The sequence below is a fragment of the Euphorbia lathyris genome, chromosome 3 (genome assembly GCF_963576675.1).
Source record: "Euphorbia lathyris chromosome 3, ddEupLath1.1, whole genome shotgun sequence".
Classification (NCBI taxonomy): Eukaryota; Viridiplantae; Streptophyta; class Magnoliopsida; order Malpighiales; family Euphorbiaceae; genus Euphorbia; species Euphorbia lathyris.
This window is the reverse complement of record NC_088912.1, coordinates 64,458,951-64,470,237: the sequence shown is the minus strand read 5'-3', so window position 1 is coordinate 64,470,237 and position 11,287 is coordinate 64,458,951. Positions and strand designations below refer to the sequence as shown.

Here is an 11,287-nt window from a genome sequence, read left to right as displayed (position 1 = left end):
ACATCCAGATATTATTTACGGGACTAAAAGAGCAACTGACCAAACGACCGCGTATTAAGATGATCGGGAAAGCTATAGCGTATCAAGCAAGTCACCTGGATGGCGGATCACATCGATTCCTCCATACGCCATCCGTAGCCAAACCTACGGGAGACCCGCCATCTCGCCTCGATTCTCCCCTTAAACGGTTGAGCCGATTCCCAATAAAGGCAACTAATAACCTATTAATGAGCTAACGGTCATACTTGAATAAGATCAGTAACCGCCATTAATGATGCATTAATGGAGACTTTCTAGTTACCAAGAGTTACAACCATATGACTATAAATAGCTTGCCTACCAAGCTATTGAGGTACACATTCACACTCTCCTTAACCCTACTTCGTGCTTACAGTTTATTCTACTACATTACACTGACTTTAGCATCAGAGCTTCCCCCCGTCGATCCCAACGGCGCCCCCCGCAGGGAAGATCATCGATCAAGAATTCACCACCAGTCATCAATTGGTGCGGTGAACGTAGAAGTTCTAATCCAAAAAGGACTTAGTTCACAATCACAAAAATGGCAAGTGGAGGGTCTAATCCCCCAACTGGAACAACAACGCCATCAATACCAATTTCAGTCAGTAATCCCCAGACAAATGCCGACCATATAGATCCTGATGCACCAATTATTCATGTTGAAAGAGAAATGTCGCCTGATTCTTTCATGGAAATTTATGCAGGAGCAGTGGGAAACATTTATGGAACAGTTATGGCGGATCGATTGAGGGCCTACCTGGAGAATCCCATTGTAGGTGGACACATAACAGGGACTATCCCCCCTTTGAACTGTCACCCATCTAGGCCGAGCATTCTCAGACCGGGGGCTCATCACGGCTCAGCATTCTTGCTCTCACAACCTACGGATTCGGTGGTTACCAACCCAGAGCTAGCAAGTGCTATACCAACAAATAGAAGGAAGTCGGAGAAATAATCAGGCTCCCCTAAGGAATACGGTGAATCCAGGAATCACTATTGGCGGACCTCGAATCCCTCCGGTGCAAACTGGAACGCAGGCTGGTCAAGGGCAAATCAATGAGGCCGCGGATCTTGGTCACCCGCAGGACGGACGTATTAATCACATACACAAAAGGCGGACTAGATCTCGTGAGTGAAGACGATCTAGATGCGGTCCCTGTGGCTGAGAAAAGAAGGAATCATGGTCCGGAGAGATAGAAAGTGATCGAGGAAGAGATATCTAAACTGAAAAAAGCAGACGCCATTGAGGAAGTTATTTATACGCAATGGCTGGCGAACGTGGTCCTGATTAAGAAGGCAAGCGGATCATATCGCATGTGTATTGACTTCACAGACCTTAATAAGGCGTGTCCCAAGGACAACTATCCCTTGCCTTGCATTGACATCTTAGTTGACAAAACTGCGGGACATGCCATAAATTCCTTTACAGATGTGAAATCAAGCTATCATCAGATCCCCATGGAGCCATCTGACAGGATCAAAACTTCCTTTGTAACCCACCAAGCAACTTATTGCTTTAAGGTTATGCCTTTTGGGCTCAAGAATGCTGGAGCAACCTACTAGCGGATGATGAACAAGATATTCGAAGGAAGGAAGGGCAATAACTTCTCGGTGTATGTGGATGATATGATCATCAAAAGCACCACAATGGAAAAGCATGATGAGGACATAAAAGAAGTCTTGGGAGTCCTTCGCCATCACAACATCAAGCTGAACCCGGAGAAGTGTACTTTCTAGGCAACTTATGGAAAGTTCTTGGGATATATGATCACTCAGAAGGGAGTGGGCCCTAATCCAGACAAGATCAAGGCTGTATTGAATATGAAAGGACCGTAAAATGTTAGAGAAGTGCAACGCCTCAACGGGTGGATCATAGCACTTGGCAGATTCATGTTATGCTCTGCTCGAAGATGTCAGCCATTCTATGAGGTGATTAAGAAGTAGAAAGCGTTTGAATGGAATGAAGATTGCAAATTAGCCTTCGAAGGAATCAAGCTTTTCCTCACAGAACCGCCTTTAATGAGCCGGCCCCTTGAAGGTGAGGATCTATACATGTATGTTTCTGTCACTGATAAAGCAGTTTGCACTATCATGATCAGGGAAGAAGGTGGCCAACAATATCCAATATACTATGTAAGCAAAGTCCTAAAGGATGTCGAAACTCGATATTCGAGATTGGATAAAATGGCACTAGCTGTGGTCACCACCTCGATTCGCCTTAGACCCTATTTTCAGGCTCACACAGTCATCGTCTGCACCAACATACCTATGAGGAAGGTATTACAGAAGCCAGAAACTTCAGGGAGGCTAATGGAATGGGCAATTCGCCTGGGCGAATTCGACGTCCGCTATGAAGGCAGATTCACCTTGAAAAGCCAAGTTTTGGCGGACTTTGTAAACGAATTCACCGAGGAAGATATTAATCCCCCTAAGCCAAAGTTGGAGGAATGGACGATGTACACCGATGGGGCTTCGTTAGCAGAAGGCGCGGGGATAGGTGTAGTAATCAAGGGACCCCATTACATCAAGTTACATTATGCAGCGAAGCTAGAGTTCCCCGAAACAAACAATGCTGCAGAATATGAGGCCTTGATACTTGGGCTACGCCTTTTGAAGTAGATCACACCGGAATGGGTTATGATCTACAGTGACTCCAAACTAATGGTCAACCAGGTAACCAAGAACTTTGATGTAAAAGATGAAACCCTGATCAAATATATGGAAGAGGCCAAAAAGCTATTGATCCACTTGGAAACCAAAGAAACAAAATGGGAGTTGGTCCATGTACTTTGAGGGTCAAATACAGAAGCGGATCACCTGGCTAAGTTGGCTTCTAGCAAGGATCAATGGGCGGATCTACAGTGCCCATTCGAAGTGAAAACCAGACCAGCATTCGCCCCAGAAGTCATAGCTCTTCTTAAATCCACTGTAGGAGACTGGAGATCGTCGATCCAGCTATGTCTTACAGATGGATCTTTGCCTCAAGGAAAAGAAGAAGCCGGGCGGATGGTGAGAAAAGCAACATATTTCTCTATGATAAACGATCACCTGTATCGAAAATCTTTTAGCCAGCCTTGGTTGAAGTGTGTTACAACAGAAGAGGGACATGAGATGATCAGGGAGTTACATGAGGGTGCATGTGGAGCCCACGAAGCATCCGCCACCATTCTCAAGAATCCAGGCTATCTGGATTCTATTGGCCTACTGCGGAACTTGATGCTCAGAAGTTGGTGGAGTCCTGTCACAACTGTCAGGTTCATGCAAATGAATCCCATACGGCGAACATCTACAAAATCCCATCATCGAAGGATGACCTTTCGCCACATGGGGTATCGACATTTTCGGTTCTTTTCCTTCCACAAAGAGACAGAGGAAAAACGTGGTAGTAGCTGTTGATCACTTTACAAAATGGGTAGAGGCCGAAGCTGTTTCCACAATAAGTGCAGAACGAATGGTAGACTTCGTGAGAGAAAATTTTATAGGGAGATTCGGAGTCCCCCATACAATTATCACGGATAATGGGACGCAGTTCAATTGTGAGGAGTTCAGGTCATTTTGCCAGAATCAAGGCATCCAAAATAGATTCGCCTCAGTATACTACCCGCAATCAAATGGAATGACCGAAGTCACCAACCAAAAGATTGTGAAAGGCATAAAAAAAAGATTGGGTGAGCATAACAAGAAGTGGGCGGATCAGTTGATGAATGTCCTGTGGGCATACAGAACCACTCCTCGAACTGCCACAGGTGAAACGCCATTTGCCCTCACCTATGGAGTAGAAGTCGTTATTCCCATAGAAGTTCAGATCCCAAGTGACAGAGTCCTCTTCTATTATGAGGACCAGAATGATAAAAGGTTAAGGGAAAGTCTTGATCAACTAGAGGCAAAAAGGGAGAAGGCGTATGTCCGAATCACCGCTTACAAGCAAAGGATTGCAACCTACCATGATAGAAACGCCAAGCTCATGGATCTGAATCAAGGAGATTTAGTGCTCCGAAAAGCTGACAAAATTCAATCCATGGAGGGCAAGGGAAAATTGGGAGTCACATGGATGGGGCCATACAAAATAGTTGCCAAGATTGGACCCGCCACTTTCAAGATTGAAGACATGGAGGGAAACACACTACCACAGACGTGGAATATCTAGAATCTCCGCAAATACTTTACCAGAGAGTAAAATTTAATCAAAGGTCTTGAGTACTCTTTTTCCTTTAGTAAGGTTTTATCCCATGTGGTTTTTCTTATTAAAGGTTTTAACGAGGCTCACATAAAGGACCAAGTTGCTGTAATAAGGCGAATCTCCATTCAATAAAATGAAATTTTCGTTTGCAATTTCTTTCTTAAGTATTTTTTTTATAGAAATATAAATATTCCAGATTCAAAAGGGGAGGCAACAAAAGCATTCCCATAGTAGAACAATGTCGTCATAGCATATCTACCCTCTCCTCAAAGATAGGAAAACAATAATCCCGATGACGGATCAATCAACCTCAAAGATAGGAAAATGATTGATCATCGTCGGAGGTGGGTTAAAAATTTCTCAAACATGAGATCTTTACACCCTCAATATTCTCCTCAAAAGAGAATATTAAGACCCGCTGGCGGATCGATTTACCTCAAAGATAGGAAAAAAATCGATCGCCTAGGGCAGCTTAACTTCCTCAAATGGAATAAAAGCTTCTAGCCTTCAAAAAAGGCTCACACTCGGGGTATGGCTGGCCACCTACCTTGAACAATCAAAACAAGTCCTAAATCCAGAAACTTACTTGCTAAAAGATATAAGCATAAAGTAAAATTCAAGGAAAAAGGATTCATTAAAAATATTGTACTTGGTTACAAATAAACTAAGTTTTTACAGTGGCATCCTCGGTTGCACCTTCCTCTAAAGATGCATCCTTTGGAGGAGCCTCATTCTCCACAGTAACAACCCCCGCTTGAGGAACTTTGCCATCAATCTCCACAACGTCAACCTTGTCAACTACCTCTTTGGATGCTTTACTAAGGTCATCCGCCTCGAGGTTGAAGACATGTTTCTTATCTTCTTCATTTGAGCCCCTCAGCTCCTTCCGGACTTGATCATGGATAAAGTCACGAAAGTTCACCATTCTGTCATATTTGATGGCGTTCTCAGCCTCAGGAACGATGTACTCTGGATCGACGAAGTCTATCTCCAGATAGTCAAGCCTAACATAGGCTAAGATCCGCTCGCCATAATAATAAGCACGGCTACCCACCAAAATCTCCCCATTCGACAACGCAACCTGATGATCTTTGGCATCATCGGCTATCTTCTTCTCCAGCTCTTGGATTTTGGCATCCTAGCTCTCAGTAAGAGCTATGGCAGCAGTTGCGTTGGTACTGATCACGGCCACTTCCTTCTCCAGCTTTTTGATGGTGGCTTTGTCGGCTACACCTTGGAGCAGATCCGCCTCCATCGCGCACATATGGGCGTACGCCTGATTAAGAAAAAGAGACACTTAGAAAACAAAATCACCAAAACCAAGATCACTCTTTCATCCAAAAATGTGAAATAAAAGGAAACTAACTGTAAGGAGATCCCTTTTCTCATCTTAGCATGGGCGGATCCAGAATGCTTCGCCCGACTCTCCTTCACTTTTCCCAGTTGGTCGATCGCCTCATCTAGGTCATTTATGACTGATTCGCTCTCAATGGCCCCTTTTTCCCCATACTTATCAAACCAGTATTTCCCCAAATCAGATTTGGTCACCTAGATGGAAAAACAGAGAATTAGGGCCTGAAGCAAATAATAGAGTAAGGAGGAAGAGATATACCTGTTCTTGATTGAAACCCAGCCAATCGATCTTGGGCTTTGACACCCTTGAGGCATCTGCTAGCAGCTTGGCACTACCTGTGGGAGCCGCCCTTGTCCTCTTTCCGACAGGAAGTGGAGCACCATCCAGAAGGCACTTCCCGTCCTTCTTACTAAGATTCTCCACTGGCGCATCCTTCTTCACCGCCTCTTGTTCCTTCATCTTCTTTCACCTCTCTACAAGGGAGCGACTGGCTTCAGACAACTCCCTAACAAGGGGACAACAAAATAATCAAAGTTTAAGGAAGAATAAAGGTATCTTCATCAAGTTGAGTAAACTTCACGTAAGTGATCTGGATCCCCACTCGGTGGACCAACGGAATATCGCTCATCATAAATTCTAGAGCATCGGCGTATGTCCAGAAATCTGTCTTGACACTCCTTATGAGATTCGCCACCTTTTCCTCTATATCAGTCAATAGAATCAAATCTCCTGCCATATGTTGAGGTTTGTGGTTCCAATTCACTGGGAATCCCAGAGATTCGCCCTCCTTCAACTTGACGAAGTAAAACTTTTCATCCCAGAGATGAACATTTGACATCTTATCACTAAAAGGCGAATAGCCTCTAAACTTAACAAAGGTTATGAAAGATTCGCTTTGTCGCTTTGAAGGCTTATGGAGGGATCGGAAGACCCAAGGAGCAAGGGTTACCCCGAGATTAGAGGCTAAGAAATTATCTAACGCCACGTCTAACCAGCCGTTTGGATGCAGCTGGCTGACAGTGATCCCAAAGAAATCAAGGATATTTCCCATCACTTGGGGAAGAGGAAGACGGAAGCCCCTTTCGACGTGGCTTCTATACACAGAAAGAAATCCCCTAGGGGGACAGGCGGGTCGCTGGTGGGCATCCGCCAATATGATCTCATAGTTCTTCATCCACGGATAACGATTCGCCAAATTGGCAAGATCCGTGGGACTCATACGAGATGAAGTGATCTCCGCACGAGGCCCCTTTTTCCTAGTTGGGGTCGAAGAAGAAGCCTCCATCCCCGAAACAGTTCTAGAATTTACCACCGGAGCAATAGGGACTGTAGTGGCGAAAGAATTTTGGGTTTCTGCAAACCCAAAACAATGATTCCTACGCTCCCTCACGACACTACGCAATTCCGATAAGTCACAACTCGAAGTACTCTCAGAAGAGTTCGTACTCTCAAAGGAATCTAAACTAAGTGAATAATCAGTGGAAGTGGTTAAATTGAACAGCTCAGTAGTCGAATCGGAAGAAGAACTCATAAAAACAAGACGACAGATAAACAAATGGAATGTAAAGACCAACTTACATGAAAATTCGAAAAGCTTCAGATACTCGAAGTTCTTAACACAGGGAGAGCTCTGGAGAAATTTAGTTGAGAATCGAAAGCTTTAGCAAATGGGAAAGTAAAACGGAAGAGAGAGAAAGAGGGAGTTTTAGAAGATAGGCGCCACTTACCTCGAGCGGTGTGTCCCCGACACCTATCACTCGGTGGATGGCCTGAGACAGAGCAGCCATCAATGCGACGCCTATTGACGGCACGCCAGGAAGATCAAAATCCCTAAAGGACTTTAGCGACACTTAGGGGGGCTTCTGATAACATCCAGATATTATTTACGGGACTAAAAGAACAATTGACCAAACAACTGGGTATTAAGACGATCGGGAAAGCTATGGCGTATCAAGCAAGTCACCTGGATGGCGGAGCACATGGATTCCTCCATACGCCATCCGTAGCCAAACCTACGGGAGACCCGCCATCTCGCCTCGATTCGCCCCCTGAACGGCTGAGCCGATTCCCAATAAAGGCAACTAATAACTTATTAATGAGCTAATGGTCATACTTGAATAAGATCATTAACCGCCATTAATGAGGCATTAATGGAGACTTTCTAGTTACCAAGAGTTACAACCACATGACTATAAATAGCTTGCCTACCAAGCTATTGAGGTACACATTCACACTCTCCTTAACCATACTTCGTGCTTATAGTTTATTCTACTACATTATACTGACTTTAGCATCAGAGCTTCCCCCCGCCGATCCCAACGGCGCCCCCCGTAGGGAAGATCACCGATCAAGAATTCACCACGAGTCATCAACTATGAAGCAGTAAGTAGGAACCCTGTAGAAAAGATGTTGAGTGGGCATTTGGAGTGTTACAAAGCAGATTTACCATTGTTGCAGGGCTGATACTCTACCGGCGTAAACAAGTCTTCCATGATATTATAAAAACATGTATTATTCTGCATAATATGATTATTAAAGATGAACATGATTTGAGTGCATCATTCATGGATTCAATTGTTGCTCCAACGCCAACAATTGAAAATGTGCATGATGATGAGACCTATTTGCGTGACTTCCTTCAACAACATAAGAAAATGAAGGACAAAACTGCACATTTTGAACTTCGAAATATTTTGGTGGGGCATTTATGGAAGTTTCGTGGCAATTCGATATAATTATTTGTTTTTTCGTTAATGTTGTAATGTTTTGTGTTTTTGAAATGTTTTAATTTTTTAATGTACTTTCTCTTTAGTGTTTTTTAATGTATTTCTTTATTCGTGTTAAATATTATGTACTTAAATATAGCCTTTTCTATTTTTATAAAATTATATTTCGAATTAATAATAATAATTAATTAAATTTTTAATTATTGATTATAATAATTATCATTTAATTATTTAATTTAAAATAAAAATATTAAGTTATAAAACATGATAAAATTAACAAATAGATACATTTTAATTAATAATATAAATATTATAAACGTTATTTGAAAAATTAATATAATAATAATGAAATATTGTTTGTTAAAAAGAATATATTTTTTGGTGTTATTTGAAAAGTTTACTACGGCTGTAAAAAGAGCTAGATACTAGTCGGGTAGACATGGGTCTTGAAGATTAATCGGTGACTAATCGAGATTAATTTTTTAATTTTTTTAAATAAATTATTATTTGTAAAAAACAAAGTAAGCATAGAAGACACCATGTAAACAATTAAACTAACTAACCCATAGAAACAAAAACAACAACACAGAGAAATTAAAACAACACAGATAAATAGCAAGTTAGCAACACAGTTACACAATAACACAAACACACAGAGAAACAAATTCATCAAGAAAAAGAAGACATATAGAAGAAGTGATCCAAGTTCAAATTTCTGGCACAAGAAGGAAGGGATCGAACCTTACCTGCTTGTTGCGAAGACAGTTTCCAAAGTTCTTCGCTTCGATGAAGACTGGTCTTCAATACTTCTGATTTCAGAACTAATTTGGTCTTTGATTCTTTTGATGTCGTCTTTGATGGTCTTCGATTCGTCTTCAAGGAAGTCGGCGTTTCTGAAGCTTTAGTTTGGTTTTAGGTTTTTTTTTTAGGGATTGTTTTAGTTTAGGTTTTTTCAAATTTTAGGGATCAAATATTAAGTTAAAAAATTGTTTTAATTCTTTAGATAGGATAAATAATAAAACAAAAAAAAAAAAGTAAAAATGGCAAGGCCGCGATTTGCGCCTAGCTTCGCCTTGTTCCGTCTCAGCCCGCCTTACTCCTCATAGGCGATAATAAATCGGACCATCGCTTTCAACCACATGATTACCTAAAATCAGAACGGTGATACAGAAATCTCTGCTTGGCTCGATTTTTAGAATATTAGTAACTTTATATTTAAAGATATAATAGAGAAAAATGATGATAGAGTAGGTAAAATAAAGAGCATTTTAGAGATGACTTAATTTATTAAAAATTATTCCACTTATATTTTTATTTTTTATTTTTAATTATAAATTTTTTTTATAAGTTTTATAAAGTAAAATTTAATTTAAAAATTAATTTTTTTTTTAATCTCAAAATTAAAAAATTGATTTAGGAAAAAAATAGTTTAAAAAGTAAAAAAGATAAAGAGAAACTAAAAGTAATTAATAATAATAATAATAACAATAACAATATAGTTATTTAAAATAAAATTTAAATATATAAATAAAAGTTTCATACAAAAAAAACAAGTCTCTTAATTATTTCAACCATCTTCTAATATTGGAATTATATTACACACACGTTAATATAAACTAAATTAAGAGGGCTATTGGATGCTGAATATATACTACTCATGGATGGAACCGGTGGCCGGGGGTTGGAGCCTCCGAGCCTTGGTTGGCTCTGCCCGTGTGTATTTGTTTGTTTGTTTTCAATTGTTAATTAAATTGCATGGGAATTTTAGTATATTTGTAATAGAAAAGGAACGTGTCTAAGTTGTAGTCTTCCCATTCCCATGTTTGGTTTCAATTCAAGCACTTTAGACTAATTAATACAAATTATCTTAATTTCTCAGGAATTCAAAATTCTCAATTCTTTTTTTTTTATGTATGGGTAGGTATGGAAATTAAGGATACTTTTTTAACTTTATTAATTAATCTATAATTTTATAAATATAATAATCTGTGCTCTTTTTACCGTTGAATTGAAACAAATTTTGGAAATTTTCTTAAACTTCTCCCAAATGGAACCTTTGAGTGTATAAACTATTTGTTTAATTGGTTTAATGATATTTTAAGAAAATCACTAATACATTTACCAAATTAAGTGTCAAAAAAATTTGTTGCCTCAGAAAAAAAATATAATGAACATTCCCAAATTATTGATTCACAGTCCTGAAGCTTAGCCGAGTTCTCATTCATGTTCACCGTTTCAATTTTAACATATCCAAATTGTCTTGAGAGAAGCTCATCAATTTAGCTATCACCCTAAGAATTGCAATTCATAAGATGGGCACACCGATCTAAAAACCAAAAATCTTTCAACTTTTCTCTCTCGAATCAAGGTTCAAACTTAAATTTATCCATCTTCAAGGTTTTGGAGTTTTTTTTTTCCTAGCTTTTAGCTAAAAAATAATTCTTTTCTTTTTCTTTGCATTGTTTTGCTTTTTTTTATTGGATAGTTCTTTTTTATTGATATGTTATGGTAGATTTGATATTTTGTTTTTTATTTATAATATTTTGTTTTTTCTCTTTTTATTAGTTGTTGTAGTATGCAGAGCGGGCTCTGGACATAGGCCGGAAGTGCAACCGTCCAGGGGTCCAAGATAAAAAAAGGATCCAATTTTTTTAAAATTTTATTGTATATATAGTAAATATTTTTGTTATAAACGTAAATACCCATTCAGACGTAAAATGGGAATAAATAATATGATATTTTAGGTTTAAAATGAGTCCAAATTCTTATTTTAGATTTTTCACTATATTTTTTTTATTAACGGTTCATTATCTCTTATTTCCAATAGGCCTTAAAATGTCAGTATATTTCTCTATAAGTGGTTGTCATATGTTTCTCTATATGAATATTAGCAATTCTATCTAGCATTACATAGATCTGGCTTATTGAAAAATTATGAAATCATTCTTAGAAAAAAAAAACTACGAGATCGATTATAAGTCTTTCAAAAAATAGTTTCAAACACTG

General features: G+C 39.4%; 1 protein-coding gene across 2 annotated transcripts; it reads right to left on the bottom strand.

Moving 5' to 3' along the window:
* Window positions 1-4,902: 4,902 nt before the first annotated feature.
* Window positions 4,903-8,187, bottom strand: LOC136224424 (uncharacterized). 2 transcript variants are annotated; one of them, XM_066012756.1, is made up of 3 exons: window positions 5,814-8,187; window positions 5,568-5,749; window positions 4,903-5,477 (listed from the first exon to the last, which is right to left on the bottom strand). In XM_066012756.1, exons 1-3 carry the CDS (start codon window positions 6,012-6,014, stop codon window positions 5,429-5,431), a joined length of 432 nt encoding a protein of 143 aa, XP_065868828.1. In that variant the 5' UTR covers window positions 6,015-8,187; the 3' UTR covers window positions 4,903-5,428. Both variants share the same exon structure in this region; 1 of them encodes a protein (XP_065868828.1).
* Between the last annotated feature and the right edge of the window lie 3,100 nt (window positions 8,188-11,287).

Coding starts and splice junctions, on each gene's coding strand:
- LOC136224424 (XM_066012756.1), bottom strand. CDS start 6,014: ATGAAGGAACAAGAGGCGGTGAAGAAGGATGCGCCAGTGGAGAATCTT. Junction 5,750..5,813: donor TGGGTTTCAATCAAGAACAG/GTATATCTCTTC, acceptor TTTTCCATCTAG/GTGACCAAATCTGATTTGGG. Junction 5,478..5,567: donor AGAAAAGGGATCTCCTTACA/GTTAGTTTCCTT, acceptor TTTCTTAATCAG/GCGTACGCCCATATGTGCGC.